At 41.3% G+C, this 25,189-nt stretch overlaps 1 protein-coding gene across 1 annotated transcript in view; it reads left to right on the top strand.

Moving 5' to 3' along the window:
- LOC139744170 (uncharacterized) overlaps positions 1–24,576 on the top strand; it is a 204,183-nt gene extending 179,607 nt beyond the window's left edge. Inside the window, exon 5 of the mRNA XM_071654624.1 lies at positions 21,661–24,576. Within this exon, the coding sequence (XP_071510725.1) occupies positions 21,661–21,738 (78 nt within the window). The 3' untranslated portion in view covers positions 21,739–24,576. The remainder of the gene's footprint in view (positions 1–21,660) is intronic.
- The last annotated feature ends 613 nt before the right edge of the window (positions 24,577–25,189 follow it).

Genomic DNA, 25,189 nt, shown 5'->3' with positions numbered 1-25,189 from the left:
CAACTTGTCACTGATGACATTTTTTATGAAACGGGCCCCAGGTCATCAGTGACGCAAAATGGACAGCAATGCAGTCATGTCCGTCTCTGGCTTCCCGGCTTCACAGCCAAAGAGTAGGTGAAGCCGAAGAGCCGGTGAAGCCATTTTAGTCTTTCCGCTCCTCCGCCACTGGCACAGACACGGAACATCCTATCATCCTTTTACCTTCGCTGTGATGTTCAGCTGGATCTCTCTTGTTTGGCATCCGTATTCCTCTGTAGCAAATAGATCCCGAGTGCAGTTTCTGCTCTTGTGCAGATTTTTATGCGTGGGTAATATGGGAGACTGCAGATGAGCTGACTCGGCTTGTCAATGCCTGATGTTGGAAGTTCAGTTCAGATCAGTTTATGTTTAATAGTGATGTTGTGAAAGCTCTAAATCTGTACTTTGAAGAAGGATCATTACATGTGTGTAGGTTTTGAGAGGGAGTCATGTCCAGGTGCATCGCTATGCACAATAAGCATTATGATGATATGCTCTCACTGCCATGTTATTCTGTTCGGTCATTAGGAACTACCTTCCGAGTGTACTTTTTTGGTTGTTTTTTATACGCCTGACAGCTAGGGAAATTTTGGTTTTATTCGAAGAGCTCCATGAGAAGCTATCACTTTCTACACCTCAACCTCCGACTCCACCCCTTCCCCCCCCCCTTTTTGCATCTCTTCTTGGTAATTATTTGTAAGGAATTTGATCATCTGCATGATCAACTTGATAGCCATTTAAATCTCTTCCACTTTTCATTCTCCCCTAACAGAGAGCTGACAGATTATCGATGCAGTGCACTTTTTTGTCTGACGGTGACACTCGAGCATTGAAGCAGGGATATCGTCTTTTTCTCCACTTCTCCCCCACCTCCCCCCCCCCCCACCCCCAATAAAAAATTCTTGTAAAGTTTTAAAGTAAGGAGGACTGGGTCAGAATGAGTTGTAACCATCCACAGATGAAGATGCAACCATGTTTATGCTTTGCCAATGTGAAAGCTGTGTGCACAGTCTAGACAATGGACATTTACATGGACATCATTCACTCATGAATGTGAATGGGGCCCAAGTATGTTTGTGTGTGTGTGTTTGTTTGTGTTCTCTTTTGATGTCACATGACGAGATTCAAATGTTAGCTGTGTTATGTATGTTACTTTGAAAGTATAGGTACTTGGTATAGCCTCTTTCATCCTAACTAGACTTGTATGCATTCTTCTGACATCTTGCCAATAAATGTAACAATTCATCAATATCCATCAAGATGATAAATGCTTGAGGTGTATGGATGAAATTTGCTTATTTAAGGATGTCTACAACCTGTTTTTGACAAATCTTAGTGATATTATTGTTTATGTAGCAAATATATTGCAATAGCCAGTTCATGGTTACTAGTAGACCTGGATGTGAAAATGGTCAATTATGTCTTTGTTTCAGTAGTGGAATTTTCAAACCTCAAATTTTGCAAACTTCTTTGGCTAATATTTCACATTTTTGTCTTTACTCCATAGAAATTGCTTGTTCACAGGATTGTTTCACACATTTATCATGCATACGTGTCCATTTTAGAGCAAAAAACTCAGCAGTTTTTACAGGCATTATAACAACTATGTTCTCCCTTTAAGCAACCAGGAATGTTTCTCAAATAGTGTATTGCATTCTATTTCATCTTTGTGACGAATCTGGTGTACGCTGTGAGGGCATACAGAGAAGCGCACTAATGCATGCCCCACAGATCAAATATTGCTGAGAAAAACTTCGCACACAATAGATGTGATGAATATTGCACGATAATCTTCCCCCTTGCTTACTACCCATTGTCACGGCTGGCGCAACACAAATTCCTTGTTTCCTCGTAAAGTGGCATGGATTTGGCTACTTGCATGTCTTTGTACATCAAACTTATTACACATCCTGTCTTTCGCTGCCTCGAGGCTATTATTTCCTTTTCAAGCTCTTGTAAGGCAAGAAAAAAAGAAGAAGAGAACTTGCCGTTATCACCGATAATGCATTATGAACCATTGCTTTTGGAAGTCTGCAGGATGGGGTGTAGTGGAAGAGCCCAGTAACAAAGGAATGGTCATGATATATTCATAGGGGATGTACCTAGATAATCTCTTGATATTGCCCACACAGCGCCCACGGCTAGCCGCAGCGAGCCCCCTTCTCTGTTCATATCTCCAGAAGACAGGCACAAGGCTGGCATTAGCACTCTATTTATGGATTAAAGGCCTATAGTGTACAGAATACCAAATAGTAGCTTTGAATACCAGCCGATAATACCCAGACCCTTGCATTTTCAATATGCTCCCTTTCTCTCTCTCTCTCTCTCTCGCTCTGTTTTTCTGGACACACACACACACACACACACACACACACAAACACACATACACGCCCACACAAATATATACACACGCATTCAGAATCATGCGTAGAAATACCTTTCATTATGTACATGTCTTCTTATTACGTTGTATATTTCCCTTCTTACCTAATAGTGAGCTGAGAGGGCGGAAATCTCTTTACAGCAAATAACCTTTGACCTCTAGCACCTTTGTCCCAAATAGTGCATTATATGTTTCAGACACCACCCACCCCTCCTACCCTGCTATGATGGAATCATTTCAAAAGAATTTTTTAAGTGTCCTGCAGGGGAATACACATATTCTGCAAAGTTGGGATGTCCATGTTAGCTATGGTGTATTGTCTCAGTGGATTACATTAAAAAGACATTGAAAGTTACTCATGCATGACATGCAAATGAATGAAGTGACGAGATACTGGTAAAGATTCTTTGGAAGAGAAACCTAGGTATTTCTATGCATATGGCAATGCCATAGATTGATTGTGGTTGCATCGGGATCCCGTCTTCATGAACAACTTAGGTAAGAAAATGCACAGAGGGTAAGCAGCAATGGGTAGATACATGCACTGTAGATGGGATGATACAACACCAAACTGATTTTTATTCGCCTGAGAATCATTGGCTTTCAATTCATTCATTGTAAAACTAATGTTGTGAATTCATGAATCTGAAGAAACTGTCTAAACTTATGTATATATGTGTAAAATCCAACATTTTTTTTTTTTTAAGCTGCATTGTAGATGTCTTGATAATCTAAAGTACATAGGATATGTATTGCCTTTCCTGTATTAAGACACTGCAATTCCTGAGTGAGGTTTTTTCTGTTTTTGTTTTATGGAAGAGGGAATTGAAAGGTGATTTAAGTGAGGTGTTTGTGTGTGATGAAGTTGGACCGCTAGTGAGATCAGCTTACCCAGAAAGACTGGAGGGAAGGGGGGGGGGGGGGAATGGGGACAAATGGGGAGGGGGGGGAGATATTCAGAGGCAATTTCTTACACAGTGGCAGAAGTCAGTTCCTTTGTAGTCATATGTTTTCATTACCTTTGGGTAAAGATGTCAGATTACCATTCTAAAAACACCAAACTATCGAATGCCGGCACTGTAGAGTTTAATGCTACTCCCAAAGGGCAGAAAGAGAGCAAAGTTAAGTGCGAGAAAGAAGGAAAAGAAGAAAAAAGAGGGGAAAAAAAGTTTACAGAGACAAAAAGAGCAGATTATTTTTGGAGAGGGGAAAAATATTTGGCAGATGTAGGAGGGAAAAACAGCATCAAGCCACCAGCCGTAACCTGTGGCTGTTGTATCTCGCTGCAGAAAGCACTGATTACCGGTCCCATTTCCGTCACCAAGGGGGTGTCGGCTTGAGCTGCACACCAGGTCTAGAGGGAAGGCATTGATTTGGCCGGCAATGGGGTTTTTATGCATTCAGGTTGCAAAAATATTGTCGCGAGTGCTAGATATCCTGGGGGATAAAGAGTTGAAAAGAGACAGGGGGGCTACATTAACCTCGTAAGTGGGAGAGGGGGGGGGGGTGGAGGTGTTAACCCCCAAAGTGGGAGAGGGGTGTATTAACCCCCTACATGTGGAGAGGAGGATGCATTAACCTCCTAAGTGGGAGGGGGCATACTAACCCCCATACATGGGGGAAAATGGGGAGGTGCTGTATCATCTTCTTAAATGGGATGGGGGGGGGATGTGTTAGCCCCCTTAAATGTCTCACTCTCTCTTTCTCCCCTTATTCCTGGCATTCTACAACCTTGTTTCTGTAAGAAGGCTAGGTGGTAATACTGGCTTTCTGGTTTGTGGAATGATGGATGACAGGTTTAAGGGTGTGGGAGGAGTTTGTTTAAGGTTGAGATGGTTTGGAATGTGACGAGGGGGTCCCTCTCTCTCATCCTTGGGAGATGCTGAGATGGATAGACCCCGGTTGTCATTAGAATTTGTTAGATTTGATGCGCTATCAGGGAGCTATCACTTTCACATCTCGGGGGTAGGGTGTTAAGTCTCTTGGAGATGGTGAGGACGAGGAGTCGTAGTGGGTAAAGGATTGGTTATCTGGAAGAGAAATGTGCTCATGATGCTGAATGTGACAGCTAATGGGTCAGGTGTAATAAAACATCACATTTATCGTCATAATCGCCTGCACCATGCAGAGAGCTCTCGTTTTCAGGTGGGTAGATGATAGTGGGATTTATATAAAAACCAAAGGGAAGTAAAAAGGGATGGATCCCCTCCATGCCAGCGAAATTTGAAGGCAGTTTTAGTACAAGCTACTCTCTAGTGCCGATGGCCATCAGTCAGTGGAATTTCGCTGGGATTACGCAGACTTGCAAGATGGGACACCTGCTGTTGAAATTGTGCCAGGGATTTGTTTTCTGTGTTTGGATTTCCTGGAATTGTCATCTTCTCAAAGGGGGATGAGGTAGTGTTCACCCTCCTCCCCACGCATACCCCTGTAGTGTCTGTGCAGTGAGATTATTGCCACAGTGGCGTTACCACAGTAATCGAAGAATCCTTAATGCTAGATTGCTAGTTGTTCAGCGGTGGTGCAGTGAATTCAACCAAATTTACAAACTTCCTTCTGTTTTAAGCACTTCCCTCTGTTTGTGAATCCTCTGTGTGATGTTTTGACTAAAATTGTCCCAAGAACTAGACATTAGCACCCATCCTCTATCCACTTTCTCTTTTTTCTTGGTACTGTGAAAGTGGAAATCTTTGCGCATTTCATGCGCCAGGAACTAGAGCAAATATAAAAGCATGCAAATTCTTTGCATGTTGTATGCAATACTACTTTATATTTTCATTCCGCAGAATTAAAAATGTGAAATTCATCTTACCTGGCCGAGCCCAGAAAATTACCCATGTGAAAGTTTCCACTTTTACAGCATATCTCAAATTTCATTTTACTGGTCCAACCCTATCATATGCCCCATACAGTCTAAAATACAGTCATCTCTCTGTTGCCTCCCATGCAAAAAATACATGTACATGAAATGAAGATACTTCCATATTTATGATAGTAATTTCTATGCATTACATATCTCCATCTTTGTCTCCCCCCCCCCCCCCCCCCCCACCATCCCCTTTTCTCGGCAAGGAGAGTATCATATTTTCGGTGACATTTGCCTGTGTAGCCTTAATGAAAGCCTCCTTGGGCAAAATTTTTTGTGATAACACAAATTGTAATTTTCTCTCCCTGCTTTTTAAGAAATTACTGCCGGCATGGGTGCATTTCGCGTACAATAATCGTTACACGGCACTGCTTGTCATTGTGCGTATCTCTCGGAGCTATGTCTTGTTTTCATCCCGCGAAGAGTTTTTTTTTTTTTTTCTTTCATTTTTTTCGAGTACCTATATATTCTGCCCTGGAGGAAAGTAAGTTATCTTAAATTGCAAGAACTTCTCCTGTTTCTCCTCTGCCTTTCCCCCTACACGAATCACACGCATGCTTTTTGCGTGCTTGTAAATAATGTCCAGAGTCGAGATTAAAGGGTAGAAATAGGCAGATGTGCATGTACATATGAGATAAGACACAACTTATGTAAAGTATAACACAATGTTGGGCTCATGCACAGCTGTTTTTACCTTGTGTAGAACAGCAGCAAATTTCTGTAGGTTATCTTTCAATGGTTAGATGCGTATATATATAAACTGTAGAAAGGTGTAGATTTAGATACACTCATACTACATGTACAATGTCCATACATGCATGTACGTTCACCCATGTGTTTTGGAATGTGTGGTGGAAAGGAAAGGGCTAGTCTGTGATTCATTGTGTTAGATGAGCGCCCTTTTGAAGCTTGATTGCTCAAACTCATGTGCAAGTCTTCTCAGAGCCTTTGGAATGTAACATACACTTCCGTGTGAGTATATGGTGTTGAGGAGTTTAACGCTCGGTCCGGGAAGGATTAAGGCAGATGCGCGGGATCAGTGGATTGGAGCTCGCGTTGATCGCAAACACATTGGGGCAGAAGCCCTGTAATGGCAGCCCGGCGCAGAGATCATCAAGTTATGATCACGGGCAGATAGGCAGGGATTTTACACACCTTGATTACCTGGGAGCAAGCGGCCCTCCCCTGTGGGTCGTTTCTAAGACCATCTTAAACTCCCTGAGCCGTCACCAAAGCCGATGAAAATTGCCAAGATGTACCTCAATACCCATACCGTGTCACCGCGGCCACACTCTGTCATGCAAACAGGCACGGAGACAACACCGATGATGGAAGAAGAAGAAGGAGAAGGAGGAGGAAAGAGGAGGACAGGGGGGGAAAAAAGGGGGATAAACGGAGAATGATTTCTCGCCTTCTCCGCAGAGAAGATTCCACCGCGGTATATTGCCGTAGAGTTCAAAGGCAGGCGGGGTGACTTGGGCGCGCCACCTGGGAATATACCTGGCACAAATCGCCTCAAGAACGTCCCCGCTGCAAGTTTGACAATGTGAACGCATGAGTAATCGGCAAAGCGATACCATCAGCGCACTGAGCGGAAGAGATTTTCTCGCCCCCTTCTCTTCATCATTGTGTTCCCTGTGCCCCCCCTCCCCCCATCCTCATTTCTTCCTCTCTTTTCTCATTACCTTGCCTGTCCCAGAGGTTGTAGTACAGTACCATGTTAGGGAGAAAAAAAAAAATGACATCCATTACCAGCACCGACTATTAGATTATATCTGAGATGCAGGAGGGGTTTTGAGAGAGAGTTTGTACATGGTGCAGTAATCCGTTTCTATTTCATACCTGGATTAAGGGTTCTCTGCACTGCACTGTTTCATCCCTGGGTGATGCAGGCTTTCTTTTTGCCTGGAGGTCCAAGGTGTTGGGCATCTATTGATAGTAATAGGATGTTTGCAGGGTATGAATGGAGTATGTGTGGGAAACGGCCAAATTCATTCGAGTTTGTGAAATCTGAAGAGCCAGCTTAATGTATTTACAAGTGTGGTTAGCATAATTTTTGTTGAAGTTAGATACAAATAAAATCTTGGAAGGTTTCCATGGCGGTAGAATGTTTACTAGTAGAAGGGTTCATGGTACACCATTCTTTCTTATGCATGTTTGTGACCCTAAAAAGGGCCTACCCACTCTCGGCATATTGGTCTCTTATCGTTTTCAAGAAAATTCTCTTGAAAATGTTAAGAACATGCCGACCAAAATGTCAAGAGTGAGTAAACCCTTTAAAGGACTACAAACATTACTTAAGAAAGAATACATGGTGTATCATGAAGCCTTCTACTGGTAGATACAAATAGAAGTGTAGAAATATGGCTGGTATTGTTGTGTTTTCTAGCTAGGAACAGAGAATTCAATGGAAAAAAAAAAAGATCAAAGAAATGAGCCTCTGACAATTTCATTTTCCACTGATGCATGCGAGCACAGAAGCTGCTGATTTCAAAGATAACAGGAAGCTAATAAGAAAATGTTCTGCGAGTGCAAATTTTTCTTAATGACTTTTGATTAAGAATGCGCAATGTGGAGAGTTTTCCCATTTTTTAAAGCCAAAATATGATTTTTGCTTTCAATTATGCATCAGCATTTTTTTTCTTTTTTTTCTTTTTTTTTTTTTTTTTGGGGGGGGGGAGTCTGTCAGCGTGGTAGTTAGTCATGTGACTTAAAGCACATCAGTGCAAGCATTCTACTTGCATAAATATAGAGTACTGAAGTGTGATGTCATAGGAATTCATCACCATGGAAACTGGTCCTAAACAACCTCACCTGTCCCAAGTGTTTAAGCACACACCTGGTTTGAACCCAAGCAATAACAAAAGACTGTGACATCATTACTTTGATACTCTATATTAGCTTATGTGTCAGTGAGTGTGTGTGCATGTGCATGTTTGTGGGAGGGGGGGATTTGGGAGGGTGGGGGATTGGGGAGGGTAATAGGATGCGAGGGGAATTGGTATAGAAGGGGAGAAGATCTCATAGAGTGACAGGAGAGATGATATGCTGATCATGCAAGATATCATGGTGGCATTACCTGCTGTCATCGTGGGATAGAGAGAGGGACATCTGATGAGAGACAAATGTGAGAGAGTTCTCCTCTCCTGATGTCTTTGATTCCTGTCTAGAACTGAATATCAGTCTTCTTTTCGCACTACACCTCATGGAAGTTGAAGGGGGGAGGGAATCTTTATAATGCTGGTATTAATGTCACCAGGTATATGTTTTTTTAACATTTGGTTATCATGCGTATGATTATGTAGCTTATGGGCTTCGGTGTCTCTCTCTCTCTCCCCCTAACCCCCACCACCCCCCCCCCCCCCCCAAAAAAAAAACAAAAAAAACAAAAAAAAAACCCTCAACAACAACAACTACAACAACAAACAAATATGATTTGTCTCACATTCTGGTAGGAAGAAAATATGACCAATGCATTGCATTAAGTGTACCTTCATTCAAAGTTATATGAGACTTGATAAAATGCTAAATCCAGGCTGAGATCAGTTTAAATACAATATAGGTCCACACTTGGTGCATCATTGATAGGATATGACGATGAGCACAACCCGAGTAGAGCATAAGCAAGGTTACACGTTAGTTTTTGCTGGCAGGTACAGGTTCAGGATTTGCTCTCCCAATCAAATACACATTTTTTTTTTCTACCATTAAGGTTCATGCAATGTATTAGAAAGGGGAGATTCACCACATTTTCCACATAAAATATTACATGCATGCATCATCTCTTGGGATGTGATATCTGATGTAACTAAGGAAGGAGAACCATAAAGGGGGGGGGGGGGGGGGAGGGTCTGCTGATGTGGACCACCTCATGCTTGTTCCCTGCATCTGTCTGTCTGTCTGTCTGTGTCGGTGCAATCAAATGTTTCTGAGCGAGGGTCGGCGGGATGCACAGACTCTGATTTCATTTTAAACTCTCCACCCCACCAGTGGCTGTAACCTGACAGAGGTGTTTGTTTTCATCGACATGCCCATAAGCTCTCTATTCCAGGTGTTTGAAGATCATTTCCTGCCGATGAGGAGAGAAAAAAAGAATATGGGAAGAGAAAAACATTACTCGAGGAATGGGAAACATGGATTGTAGGCATACAGGAGCGCCAAGCAGAGAGTACAGTTATTCAGCATCTATTGGATTTCCCTGGAAGTTGCATCTCTATTTATATCTATGTGCAAGATGAGAGCCACGGAGGGGTGGAGGAGATGGAGTTAGTTTTTTTTTTTTTTATGGAAGCATGAAAAGCGCATTGTTAAAGAGGTTGCATGTCGTCGCTTTCGCGCCTGCCCATTTGCATGGTGATTACACCTGGTAATGCGGGATTAGAATGCGATGCCACTATCTCCGGCCGAGATGGCGGGGCAGGGAGGCACCTGCGAGACTCTGGTTTCAGCGCGACATGTGCATCCAGTTCGACCAACGTCTCTTTACTTTGGTGTGCTTTCACTCCCCAGCTCCCCACCCCTGTTTTTCCCTCTCATTTGCTTTCTTTGTCACTCCATCTTGGCTCTCTTTCTGTCTATCTATCTATCTATCTGTCTATCTATCTATCCATCTATCTATCTATCTATCTATCTATCTATCTATCTATCTGTCTATCTATCTATCTATCTATCTATCTGATCTATCTGTCTATCTATCTATCTATATATCTGTCTATCTATCTATCTGTCTATCTATCTATCCATCTATCTGTCTATCTATCTATCTATGTATCTTTCTATCTATCTGTCTATCTATCTATCTGTCTATATATATATATATATATATATATATATATATATATATATCTTTCTATTTATCTATAAATCTATCTATCTATCTGTATATCTATCTACATATCTATCTATCTATCTATCTATCTATCTATCTAACAATCTATCTCTCTGTCTATCTATCTATCTACTAGTATCTGTCTATCTATCTATCTGTCTGTCTATCTTATCTCTCCTTTTTTTTCTCTCTCTCCCTTCCCATCTTTTGCTAGCATTATCAGAGTTTCTCCTCTCTCCTATCTCATCCCCTATGCACCTTTTGATATTTGGAACAAGCCATTGTACACTCCTGTTTCTGGTTATATATTTTTGACAAAAGGTCATATTCAAGGAGGGCATCTCTTCAAAAGATGTTTACTTTATTATGTTGAGGATTCTGACATGCCATGATACTCCTGTCGTCATCAGACCTTACATGAAATTGTGTCTTTTCTAAAAGTTTTCAATGACTTTATACATACCAACTCAGTCTTTGATTTTCCCCGCCAGTAATTGCACAGGCTCATTAGCTTATGAAGCTTCGGCAGTGGCAAATCGCACCTTCGGAATTAATGCACATGAGAAATGACAGTCTTACTGTTGCATTCTCAGACAAGCCTATACTTGTTGATGTGTGTGTTTCTATTCTTTTCATCTTTGTGATTATCAATAATGATGTATCTCAACAGCCAGCTATTGCTAATGGGAAGGATGACATGATCCAGTGTGGGAGTTTGTGATTTAAACACAATCTTACATACACTCCAGCATCTTTCAGTCTTTCTTTCACCCTCACTCTGTTGAAATCTGTGTATTATCAATCTATTTTTCATCATCGCTCCATCTTCTCCCGGCTTAGCTTTCAGAGGTATCACCTTGTGGTATCCACGATATGATTGACTGCCCCGAGCAGGGTAGAATCCTCCGAGTGAGGGGGGGATTTGGCCGGAGAAGCCTGGCGGAAGTCGTCCAGCTTACAAAAGGATGACACAATAAACCCACTTTCCCTTTCAAGCGAGTCTTCTTCTTTCTTCCCCAACCTTTTCCGACCAAAAATCCATCTCGTTTGCATCCCTTGTTCCATCTCTTTATCTCCCAAGGTTTATTTTCCATTATGGCATTGGCATCGGGACCCACAGGTAGCTCATGGTGCGCCCTCATGAAGTTTTAATGTATTCCCCTTTCTAGCGGATTGCCTTCCAGCCCCCCGGATAATGGTAGGCTAATGTAGCAATCTGATTATTAGACGGTGCTATGAATCCGTCTTCAAATGCAGCTTTTGATGATGTCAGGGACAGAAAACAAGAATGGAAGAAGAAGGAATCGGGGGGGGGGGGGGGGGGGAGAAGAGAACCGATCCACTCAAACACAAAATGGCTAGCCGTGGGTCCCCTGACTTCTGTCTAATTTTGAGGGGATATAAAGGGGAAGCATGAATTGTTTGCTCAACAAATCGTGTCTTTTCAGGTCACTGAGCCATTTTGTTGCACACCTTCCTCCCTGCTGATTTCCTACTGCAGTGGGGGATTCACATCGGTAAAACTGTAAAATCATGGGAAAATATCTTGCCATCAGCATCAGGTTCCCTCATGCATTCTTTTTTTTTCAACAGTTATTAAGGACATCTCACGTTGAAATAAATATGAGTATTATGATAGTATTTATCATAATGATGTAAACAATCTAAACAATGATGTAAATAATGTAAACGATGATGATGATGATGATGATGATGATGATATGATGATGATAACAATAATTATAGTAAAAACAAAAATGAAAACAATGATGACTGTAGTGCTAACACTAATGGTATTGTTATCTTTGATATTATTCTGATGAAGTATGACTTCCATGCAATTGCCAAGGGCATTTAAAAAAAAAAAAAGGTTTTTGTCCTGGATTAAGACCAAAAAGAAGTATCCTAGCAAGATTTGTTTCATTCTTATCCACATAAGACTGGTTTATTAGAAGATGTGTTTGCCAACACAGAATTTCCCCTTCCATGGTAATTGATTTCATGGCACTTAGTATCTATTTATTAAATTCATTGGAATATTTGAATGAGAGCATTATTAAAAAGAAGGAAAGTGACATCTCTGTGCTTACATAACAATTACAGCGCCATAATAGTTAAATGCTTTCCTCACATATTCTGGAGGAAAAGAAGATCTCATGCCACAGAAGCTGAAGGGCATTCATTGTTTAAAAGTCCAGTGTTCCTCTCTATCTCTCCCTGAAATTTGATTGGTGATTTCCATTGATACTTAGAGACGCTGGGGACCTTTGCTGGATTAACGTTGAAACTCTGTGAATAGCTGCAAGAATCTCTTTTATTTGTCTTACGACTTTTCCACACGGCATCAGATTTGCCCTTTCCGATATCAATTCTTTTGAAACCATCTGGTTTCTCTCCCCCCCTTTATCTCTTTCTCTTTCTATTTCTTTCTATCTTTTTCTCCTTCTATCTCTTTCTATCTTTTTTCTTTCTTTCTCTTTCTATCTTTTTCTCTTTCTCTTTGTCTCTGATCGTGTATTTTTCCAGAGGGTGGGTTTTTTAGTCAGAGCCGAAGATTTGACGTGGAAAATCCCAAGATATCTAACACTGACTCCCGGCCACAGTCAATGAATACTGATGATAGCTGTGACTGAGAGCAGATATTTTTTCTGGCTGTGGTATCCTCCCAGGCACAGTATGCCAAATACATCTCATTCTCTTTCTTATCTCTTCTCTCTCTTTCTCTTCTTTCTGACCGAACATCCGCCCCTTGTCCTTTTGCCGTATATACCGTATACGCCATATATTCAGCGAGTCTAAATTTTCACGAATCGGAACTTCCCGACGATTTCGAGAGTGGTTAAATTCGCGATTGCGGAGTCCTGTACCGAACGGAGAAATGTATTTGTGTACGTCACATTCATAGATAGCGTGATCAGAGTCGATATTTTCGCGTGTATTTGATTTCGCGAATAACACCTGACTCATGAAATTCGGGAAAATAAAAACCTCGCAAAATATTCGACTTATACAATAACATTCTGGAATTGTATCTCTTCTGTGTTGCCTTGAGTTCAAAGGCAAAGACACATGGGCAAAAAACGCTGAGACATTTGTATGATTTCATCATTGGATTGTAGGTTTTTTGCAATATATCGTTTTTCAATATGCTAATAAATGCTCAAAATAAAAGAGAGAGAGAGAGAGATTCCAAATATATGAATGCAGAAATAAAATCTATGCATTCAGACATATAGGCCCGAATTCACGAAGGTGGTACAAATGAAACCATGGTTTAAACCATGGACAAAAACCATGGAACGCCAAGCAGTTGCCAAGAGTCACACGGAATATTTCCTTACGAAATTGGTCATTTTGTCAACAAAATGACCGTTTCGCTAACGAAATTATCATTTCGTGGACGAAATTTTCATTTAGTTACAAAATGTTGTCATTTCATTACAAAATAATCATTTCATCAACGAAATGACTGATTTTGTAACGAAATATTCCATGCGACACTTGGCGCTCCATGATTTTTGTCCATGGTTTGTTTAAACCATGGTTTCATTTGTACCACCTTCGTGAATTCTGACCATAGTGTATTTTCACGCAGAAAATACGTACTGTATTTTAAGACAGTGGTTATTTACAGTCGGTCCAAATCAAATAAAAATACACCTTAATTATCTTCAGATCTGAAAAAAAAAAAGAATAGTAATAAATACCAAGACAGCTACATGTACCATTGGTGTAGGACAAAGGGCAGGAATATCATCTGTACTCCTAATAGTAACTAGAATGTTTCGGAGACTACTATGATATCACAAATTTGTGCGAATTTTGCAAGAAGCCCTAATTTGTGAAAGTAAAATGCACCCACAAGTTCAACAAATCCCTGTATTACTAGTACATGCATGTATTTGTAGTAGACACATTTTTTTTTTTAGTTTGCTTTGAAAGTTTCATGTTGTGAATGTTTTTCTTGTTTGTTGAATATGAAATATGCAAATGCACAGTAGTGTGCAAAGTTATGTGCAAATCTTGCGTAAACAACATAAAATGTCTCTAAATCGTGTGACAAACTTTTGAAAATGTCAGCCGCCCTTGGCCACACTACACAAAAGAGTAGTTTTGCAAAAAGTTAGACATTTTCCGAGTGCATGCAGGGAGTTTCGCTAGCAGTTTTGCTGTTAGTCTTGCGATAAGTTTGCGGTCAGACTGCCCAAACTTGTGCAACTCAGAATACCGGGTAGTGAAACTATAGTGTCACAGCAGCTATAAAGACAAGGTTGCAAGGATTTTGTGATGAAATTTTGAGGTTCAATGAGTCTCATGAGAGAAAGGTCAAGGTCATGCAGTCAAACAGACTCGTACTACACAGACTGTAATAACTTACCATTCTGAGCCAAGCATGAACAGGCTGAAGAAACCTTGATTTCATATGAACACTGTTCACACATCCTATTCTAGTCCAGGTATCCTATCATTTGAACTGTTGGACGTTTGTCAGCTGATCTGTCAGTGTATTCTTGAGTAAGGTTTCCTTGAGCAAAGTAGTCATTGTGGTGCATCTGTGGCAGTACTTAATCGATATATGTGTGTGCGTGTGTGTGTGTGTGTGTGTGTGTGTGTGTGTGTGTGTGTTTGTGTATCAATTGCAACATTTGCTCTGTGTAAATGGATACAATAAACTAAAAGTTGTTATTTTTGGGAGGGTTTGATTTGCGCGGATTTTGTGAATCACGTTTGTATCACGATGGAATCCCATTTTCTTTGCTCAATTTTCCACGCAAAAATATCGCCACCTGATCTTGATCGCATAAAATGGTTTAGTTAACGGACAGGCATTAGTGCACTTACAACGTACTGTAGCCTTGATATCAAGTCTAAAAAACAATATCTCGAGAAAATATCTATGACCTCATTAGCAGAAAAATATCTGTACATAAAATATATACGTACATGAAAACAGCAGCTACTGTGAAGATGCTGAGACGTCCTTTTCTGTTGTTGCTGTTGTTCGGAAGTGGATGAATTACCCAATGAACTGCAATAGCTCCTGGGGTTGTTTGTTAATGGGATTGACATGGATAGGGGAAGGGGGAAGGCAAGATCAAGAATTGATGAGGAGATTTGGATAATCCCTGGTGTCCAGGAGGGATATTCAGCTCATCCTGCTGGAATCCAACAAATATATATTTAAATTCAGAGATCAGTGCAAGCCAGCAAAAACAGGGGCTATCCATCTGCCTTCCCCTAGACGGTGCTGGTATGGTGTAATTAACTTGGGAAAGTCCCTCTTACCCTGTTGTTTGTCCTTTCTCCCTAACCTCATTTGAAAGAGAGGTCATAACCACTCTGGTTATCTCAATGATGGATATGTCTGACCTTTCTAACAAACCTCACATTTGCTGCTAGAGATAATTTCGCAGAGGGAAAATGAATGCTTCGTGTATTCAGGGAAACATATCATGTATACCGGGAAACATATATCATGTATTTAGGGAATGGTGTATTGCACCATGTGTCATCAATGAGTTGGGTGCATGTGTGTGTGTGTGTTTGTATATGTGTTATAATTCATTGAAATGCTTTCAGAATTATTTCAAAATGGATAGATCATGTTGTAACGTCCATTCAGTATTACAGGTATAAACCAATCTGTTGCTTCCAATATTCTGCTAAGACTCATTCTAGTCACATGAAAGAACAGGCTAAGTGTTTGACTTTCTTTGTTTCCCCCTGAAATTACTAGTATGTTAAAGATGCATAGTCCCGGTAGTGTAGAGGGCGCTGTTGATGATACTGCCAATCACAGTTAGCATTGATATGAAGATTACCGAAGTTGAGCTGTCATCAAGAGTAAAGTGCACAGGTGTTGCTAAGTAACGTTGCCTTCGTTGTCTTCTCTGCGCATCGCACAGTCTGTAGTAATGCCAGGGTGCGTGCATATGTGCTTCTTATTATGACATCACAAAAGAAGTTTGCTGAAGCTGTCATCCCCCTCAGCCGAATCATGAGCTGAACTGTGATCGGACCACTGACTACAGTGAATCGGACTTCTTCGGACTCGGGGAAGTGGGCCACAGCGTAAGCGCCAAAGAGGAGTTGATAGCATAGGTCTCTATAGGAAACTTGCGCCGTGCGCCCGCGTACGCATTTGACTAAAACACCGGGACTATGCACCTTTAAAGAATTCTCCCCTTCTTGATACACTTGTTTCACATCTTATGCTGATAGCATTAATGCGGCTGAGATTCCATTCAGTTGATGCAAAAGTGACATGAAAGAAATGGCGCTTGATGTAAACCCTTCTCAAGGAATGTGCCGTTTTATTTATATTACTACTGCAACTCTGCTACTCTGCTACAAGTACCACCATTGCTTCCACCACTACAACATCTACAGCTGCTGCTGCTGCTGCGACGACGACTACGACTGCTACTACCATTTCTATTTCTACTACTTCTATTACTTCTACTACTACCTACTACTACTGCTGCTGCTGCTACTACTACTACTACTACTACTACTACTATTGTATTACAACAACGACAACAACAACAATACTACAACTACTACTGCATGGAAGTTGTATTCATATACCTCTCATTGTATGTGTTTTTGTTGATTATAGCATACCCAAAGTACACGTAAGTCTGTGCCTGTGTTGTAGCTGATGGGTGCTGCAAGTGAATGGGGATTTACAAATCGTATAGGGAAAGGGTTAATCTTAGTGGGAAGGACATGGATGCTTAGAGACAGAACTGATGAAAGTGTGTTTCCCATGTTGCTAAAATGATTAACAGGGACTACTGGGATTTTTTTTTTCTCACTAAAAGTGCTGATTAAATCTGTTTGGTCATGCACAGTATAGGTACATGCACATACAACAAAAAAACAAAAAAAAAAAGCACACACACAGTCACAAACATGCAATTATGTACACATGTGTACTGACACTATCATAATTTCTCATTTAATATGGAAGAATTTTTTTGTGCATTGCCACTGTTGTTGCAGATATTGAGATGGCCTAACGGGCCGCAATTACTGGCAATTTAACTCGTTAGGCAAGAGGCTAATTGAGTTAATGTGGAAGTTATTGCTGCCGCTGGCTAAGAGGACGGACACAAACACGTGCCCCCTGGGAAGGTTTCAATAGATTCTTTAGGCATTTTGAGATGAGCTAATTGAAGGGTTCGATGCAGACATTTCATTAGCTTGCTAATTTGGCTTAGTTTGTGCTCGCAAAACTTGTTGGTTTTCATTCGCGCGCGACATGAATTAGTTTTAGATTGAATCAAGAAAGCTAATTAGGGATTCATTGCATCTAATTTTGCGCAATTATTGTGCATTATCGCTCTGGCGTACAAGCATCTAATTTTCATTTTACCCCCAGCTAGAAATCATGATCATTCATGTGCTTGGAAGGGGGGGGGGGGAATAACAACAAGAACAATTCACATATCAATAGCCTTTTTGTCACAGAGTTCTGTTTTTATACCCCCGCCAAACGAAGTTTGAAGGGGGTATATAGGAATCAGCGGACGGTCGGGTGGTCGGGCGGTCGGTCGGTCGGGCGGTCGGGCGGGCGGTCGGTCCGTTGCAAATCTTGCGTCGCGAACTACTTCCTCAGTTTTCAACCGATTCCCATTAAAACTTGGCACAGATGTGTGCCTTGGGTTGTAGATGTGCAAGACGTATCTTTTGACAGTACCCAAAAGTACGTTGCCATGGTAACGGCATATTATGGGCAAAAATGGGTACAAATCTTGCGTCGCGAACTCCTCCCACAGTTTTCGATCAATTTTTATGAAATTAGGTACAGATGTTCATCTGAATATGTTAATGTGCAAGACACATATTTCCGCAGTGGCAAAAAGTGCATTGCCATGGTAACGGCATGTTATTGGTAAAATATAGGGCAAAATGCTTCATGGCAAAACTGCTTCATCAGTGTTCTTCCAATTCTCATGGAATTCATATTGAATGTTTGTCTTAGGATATAGGTCAGCATGACACATTTCTTGACAGTGACAAAAAGTATGTTGCCATGGTAACAGCTCACATATTATGAGCCAAAATGATGGAAAATTTTGTGTTGCAAACTACTTCCTCAGTTTTTGCCCAATTTCCATGAAACTTGGTACAGATGTGTGCCTTTGGTTGTAGATGTGCAAGACGCATTTTTCGACAGTACTCGAAAGTACGTTGCCATGGTAATGGCATATTAATGGCAGAAGATCAAGGAAAGATCTTGCGGATTTAACTACTTCCTCAGTTTTTTGACCAAAGCTTATGAAATGTTGTTTTGACCAAAGCTTATGAAATGTTGTTTGGCGGGGGTATAACCAGTCGCTGTAGCGACATTTCTAGTTGTTTTTGTTTTTGTTTTCTTGGCTTGACCATTCATGTGGTTTCATTGTTTACCAGTTTGGCATTCATTGCAATATTTCTTTCAATCATATTCACGTCTCGGTCAATATTAGCATAGTATGTTGTTAAATTTTTATGGATTCAACACTACTTGCTATTCGGTATTTTGTAATGCATAGTCAGGAGCTGTCTTGAACTCCCTATTTCTTTTGGTATTTAGGGAGATTGAATTCCCGTTTATTATAGATTTAATTTCAAACCCATCTGAAGTCTAGAACTGCCAAAAGAGAGAGAGAGAGATAGGGAGAGAAAGAGTAACAATGAAGCATGAATGAGATTCAGTTATGTTGATTCTCTTTTTTTTTAAAGCTTTCCCTATTCCATCTATTAATAACGATGTGCATTACTCTTGACTGTTGTCAAATTTTTAGCCTTTATCTCTTGGTTTGCAATGAGAAAAGTAAGGTTGCAAGCAGGGAAAATTTTTTAACGTAATTTTTTGTGCATTTCCATTTGGCCTGAGACAATCATCAGTTATTTTCTCATGCACCTGTAGGACTGGGACCCAGAACGTGGGTGTATGTGAACCTAATGTGTCACGATTACGACATTGGTATCATTAACTTCCACTCCCCCCCCCCCCCCCCCCCCCCCACCATGCCTTGCGGTGGAGTGCCATAACCTGCAAGGTAGCCGGTAATGTAGAAGTGTGGATTGGTTTCAGTTAATGCAGTGTGCTGGGGTTTTGTTTCTCAGGGGCTAATAAGCCACCTGCTAAGTGAGCTGCGGTGTGAAGTATAGCTTCGCCCACCCACCTTCCTACCCCCACCTCGAATCTTGCCTTCTAATGTGGCTGCGAAATTATAGCTGTTAATACATTTGTCAGGGCGCATCCATTACTGGGCAACATTAAACCTCTCATTACCGCGGCTCTCTTCCCCCAACACTTCCCTTGGCGTTGCTTCCTTCTGCTCCTTGGCAGCACACAGCAGATCCTGCTCATTTGTAATCACTTTTGGAAGGTAATTGCACGCCACGCCTTGGAGTGTCTTTAAATACAGTTTCCATGGCAACCGATGGAGAAGACGAAGACAGAGAAAGACACACACACACACACACACACAAATACACATAGACATATACACTGAGATTGAAAAAGAGGAAATTCGTGTAGAATCCATGCTGTGTCTTTGTGTTTGGAGTGCGTGCCTTGGCAGTCTTGTGTTGTATAATGGCTGCAAGGTCAGGATTAGCTTGTATTCTGTGGTGAAATGGTAAGCCATAGAAATCAGAGAAGATGAAATAACAGAGGGAACGAAAACGTACCATATTTTTTTTCTCCCCCACGATTTTTATGAAGTGCACTGGTAGCAAAGGCAAATGAACAATTGACCAAAGTGAAGCAACAGCAGATTTTATTTTCAAGGATTTCGTGATGCAGAAATAGCTGAAATTAGTCATATTCTCCCCCTTTGTATTCCGGCATATCTCGTGGCATCTCTCCTTCTCTCTTTCTCTTTCTCTCTCTTCTTCTCTCTCTCTCTGACATTGTCTATATGTCACTCTTTTATGTCTGTTTGTCTGTCTCTCTCTCTTTCTGTTTCTCCTTCCCCTTTCTCCTTAAGAAGTGGGAAGCAGCGATAAAAGCCCTGGAAGCGGAAAGTCATGCATCTACATACAGTCTTTACCAATGAGAGAGGCGTGAATCGCTGGTGTCGTGTGAGCCGTACATTGTTATAGCAGGCAGGGTATCATACTATAAAGAGGAATATTGCCTTTGTACTCTGGGATCCGATTTCTCCAGCGAGTGTGAGCACAGTTTTCAAGATATCATATCACGCTGTTTGTTTCTATGGTTCTTGTTATGAAGTTTCTGGTAACCATGCAGGTTTATGATTATAAAATAATTCAAAGTTGCTTGGAAAAAGAAGAAGAAAATATATATATGTATATATGTATCTGCCGTGACATCAACTTCCAATGCTATGAAAATGATATGAAGTATTCTGAAATAATTTTGAGATCTACAGATCTCACTTCAGTGTAGAAAGCACAGGACGCCTTTGAAGTCATATTGAAAATTTAACTTATCCATGTATCGTATAATTGACGCCATGATTTGAATATTATGAAGAATACACATGGCCACAAATGTCAAGATTTGGTTTCCTGGTCATATTTCACTGACGCTATGTATGAAATAACATGCTGGAGATATGAGTTTCCACATGTCGAGATGATGACATTCTACCCAGTAGTCACTGGGTAGAATTTTAAGGCTAATGTGACTATGTGCCCCACTCTCCCCTTCCCAGCGAGTGGGAATTGGTTCCATCAAATCAAACTACAGTGCACTCCGAATATAACAAGCACTGTTGTAATGAAATATGGTTACGACAAAGTGAAAAGTCAGGTCCCAAATTATTTTCTACATATCTTTGTATTCTTTGTTTGTTCATTATAACAGAAGAGGACTACTGTTCCCAATAACTTTATTATAATGGGATTCCCCTGTTTGTAGTACTTTCAAACCCCTGTGTTCATTTGGTTGATAGAGATGTAAAGTGCTCTTTAATCCACCATTATTCTTAGTTTATAGGCCTATGCTTTTGAGAAGAAAAAAAATAAGTGTGAAGTTCCTGTCAAACAGAGAACAGAAAAAAAAGAACACATGGCATGAGAAATGCAAAGCATTTTAACTGGCATGGAGAAATAATAATAACACTTGATATCCAGTTAGGGTTATTGTATTGTCTTGTGAAAAAAAAAAACTAATCCCATTATTTTATTTCATAAATTTTGTGGTGTTTGGTTTTTAAACAGTTACTGCAACCCTCCCAAAACTGCTGAAGGGAAAACCCATGATAACAAGCTTTTGATGAGGTGTATTTGGCTGTCCTGATTGCCCATAGTCATTTTTAGCAGGCCTCTTTGTCAGTACACGTACAACAAGGTACCAATTATAATGAGGTACAATTGATGTTCCCAGCGACGTTGTCATAACACAGGTTTTTCCTGTAGTCACATGCAGTGTAATGTTTGTGTATGACAACCAAATACCCATAAACACCCTACAATGTATTTGTTGTTGAGTGTGTCGCACATTTGATTAGCTTGCTGAAGTAATTAATCCTGTATCTCAGACTAAAGCATTCTAACATCAAAGTTTCTTCTTTCCTTCTTTCCTTCTTCCATCTACAGTGCGACAGTGAAAGTGACCAGGATGACCCGGTAAGTGCATTTGACATATTATTATGCTCTGCTTTTAAATTGTGTTGACTGGCCTCCCTTAACCCTTCGAGGGTCACAATCTCATTGTGCTATTGACATCGCACACAAACAAATTTGTATGGTAGTGAGAGAGTTAACAAGAGGAAAAGGTGTGCTAGTGCAATGTGTAGAGTGGTTGTCATTGTAAGGTGCAAGACTGGTGGAACGTATGACATGTTGTATGTGACACGAAGATTGCATGTATCCTCTGGTGTCCGCCCTCAATAGTTTTACCCCTCATGATCTGTTGCTGCTTTCCAATCTTCTTTAAAAAAAAAAAAAAAAAAACCATTACCAAGAGCGTTGAAGAAAGAAGACCGCAAGTTGTATTGGCTGCCTGCCACACTCACCAACAAAATGGCCACCACCACGATGCAACGTGACTTGGCATCGTGTGGACTTTACAATCCCCCGCATCCATCGCTTCCCGTCACCATAATGAATGGTGTTAGGGAGGTGTGGAGTGCAAATATCTGAGAGGTGATGTCCCAGAGATGTTATCTGTTACCTCCGTCGTTGACACCAGTACTCAATAAATCTCATAGCTGCACATCACCCGAGTTTAAACGTCAAACAGAAGTGCAGTGTCAACCTGCCATCCAAGCCACCAGCTAAGCTGCTTATTCAGATGTCTTTATTCTTCCAGTGATGACCTCGCCGTCTGCTTTTCCAGATTTAATCGCAGTGGAGCCAAAGTGCTCTGAAAAGTCGTTGGTGATTGTTGCGCAGTTTTCTTCGTATGGATTGGAGTGCATTTTAATGACCTGCATGTGCAGTCAGCGATCCTTCTTGAGATCTGCGTGACTCTGTGTGCACAGAGTCTATGCTGATATCCCATCCAATTTTTCATTTTTGTTGTTTTTTCTATTCTGTCATGACAGAGTCTGAAGGAAAGAGGGCAATGCAATCTGGCATCTTGGCATTTTCCTGTAAGGTGGGGGGAACTGTTACACGCTGAACAGAACCTCCCTTCAAAACAGAATGGGCAACCACAAGCGACCTACGGCATTTTCCTGTACGAGAGTTGTAGCGAAACCGAAACCAGTGGGGGTATTCAAAACATGATTGCTCAGATACTACGAAGGGGAAGAATATAACAATGAAATTGGACAGTGTTCCATGCAGTGGACAATCTGTTACCTTGATGCGTAATTGCCCCCATAAAAATCCAAGATCAACTCACAGGAGATGCTAACAAAAGGGAACTGACACTGTGGATTAGGTCTCCATGGAACTTTGTTGATGATTATTGTGAAATGAGAATATGGCTGTCAATTATGTAATTGGCCTCCCCTCTTTGTGCCCCACCCTGCCCTCCCGCTGGAAGGGGCGGGGGGCTGCATGGTGATTCGTCTATTTCAGTGTCGCCCTTGGATGGATTGTCAACACCACAAAGGGTGTCACCCAGATGCATCTTTGGAGAATGAGCAGTATCAAGATTTCTGGTCAGAAAAGAAAAAGAAAGTATTGACGTAGGGCATGCAGAATGCATCCTCTTAAAGTGTAACGCTACCTTGGCATACATACATTCAAAGGAAGGTAGAGATATATAGCTCTCAGAGGAGGTACGAAGAAGATATTGAAGTGGATAGGAGAGAAAGAGCGCGAGAAGGGAAATCTTTGGAGAGAAAAGGAATGATATGGAAAAGGGGAAAAATGGAAGGCCATCGATGAATGGAAAGAAGTGATTGATACTCCCCGAGGTTCTGTGCTGTGAAAGCTTGAAGGGTAGGTTGGTGAAATGTGTGAAAGGGATACAAATAGAAGGAAGTATGTGAGCAAAGAGGGGGTGGCATAAATAGACACGGATGACAGCGAATTGTGGATGCATCTCAGAACGCATCTCCAGTGTCTTCTTGTACTTTGACTCGAGGCTCTCAATCAATATCGTGTGTGTGTGTTGTGTGGAAAACCATTGAAAGAGGTGCTAGTTGAATCATGAGAAATGGCTTAGATATATATGTTTATGAAACAAAAAAAAATAGTATCTGAATACCTCCTCCTCAAACAGATAAATAGATGAAATGTAAGAACAAGGGGAAAAATAAACAGGAGAAGTTTCAGATGACAAGCAAGATGCAACCATTCCGGGAAGAATAGATTTTCAATGCTCTGTGGAGTAACGGTTGTCATATCTGATTCCGTGACTGATCAATCGTCATTTTGTGAAAATTTGTCTGGTGATCATGTGGCTGCTTTGCTTTGTGCCAGCCAGGCCAATCAATTTCTGGGTATTGATCGGCGTGCAATAAACCCAGACGAGCATATGCTTACTGAGCCGAACGGCTACCGATGTAATGGCAAATAGTCAGTGTGTCCATTGGTTGTGCACCTTTCTGTTTACAGTGCAACAAAATCTGATGAGAGTGTTCCATCCCTCTTCCAATTCTTCAATGCTACGATGATCTCAAATTGCTTAAAGCAATGATGTAAAGAGAAACTCTTTATTTTCATGAAGACATGATGCATGATGAATCAACTGTACTATTGCAAATTCTTTCCTCCCCCCCCCCCCCCCCACCTGCTTCTGTGCCACACAAAGTTGGTTTGCATCGTCCCACCGCAGAGCCACTCTTAGCAATGACATTGCCCAATTTGCCATTGATGTCCTAATTGGGCTTTAGCCCAGAGATTGAGCAATTAAACCATTTGGACACTGATTAGCATCCTGCGGGAGCGCAGCGTTATCATTCCAAGGCTGCGATTAATTGTGGGGTAATGAACAAGGTGAGCCCCGGGGCTTGCGTGCGACCAGTAATTTTACGGGTCGGTCAGAAAAGCAGGGAAAGACGGGTGCCAACAAGAAACACAGCAGCACCAGCAGCAGCAACGAATGAATAAAAGATGAATGACGGAGGAGAGGGGGGGGGGGGGGGGGTGGGGAGAACCCAGCAAGGAAAACAAACGCAGATGATCAAGGTGAAATGTGATGTGTTTTGTGGCCGCTGAGATGATGGTGATGATGGAGCAGTTGTATAGGGGGGAGAGAGACACTCTCTGCATAGATTCATTACTCCTAATTAATGCCTGATGAACTGAGATGACTACGTGTCCGTGCGTGTTTGAGCGTAATGAATTTTTCATTCCCGGAGCAGGATTGGCAGCACGCTTCGCCACAAGACCTCCTGTGGTAATATCCTGGGAATCATCGTTTCCCTCACTCCCCTCCACCCCCCCCCCCCCATCCCCCATCCCCCTCCTCCTCCTCCTGTTGAGTCAGTAGGTAGAAGAGGCAGGAGTTTTGGTTATAGAATTCTGTGTAAAAGTTGCAAGAAATGGTATAGGTAGGATGGCATATTGTCTTTTCTTTTTGGAGGGGCAGGGTCTGCTTCATGGAAAAGGTTTCATTTTCTTTTGTTGTCTGCTTACAGCTGCATTTACTGTATTTATTTTGATTGATTGTGCATACAAAAGTGTAAGACTTCATTGTCTTACCAAAGTTTATACACTTAATTGTGAT

The sequence above is a fragment of the Diadema antillarum genome, unplaced genomic scaffold, assembly GCF_040938485.1.
Source record: "Diadema antillarum isolate AM-2024a unplaced genomic scaffold, OU_Dant_1.0 seq00001143_RagTag, whole genome shotgun sequence".
In the NCBI taxonomy this organism is placed as follows: Eukaryota; Metazoa; Echinodermata; class Echinoidea; order Diadematoida; family Diadematidae; genus Diadema; species Diadema antillarum.
The sequence above is the reverse complement of the archived record's forward strand: the minus strand, read 5'-3'. Positions and strand labels throughout refer to the sequence as shown.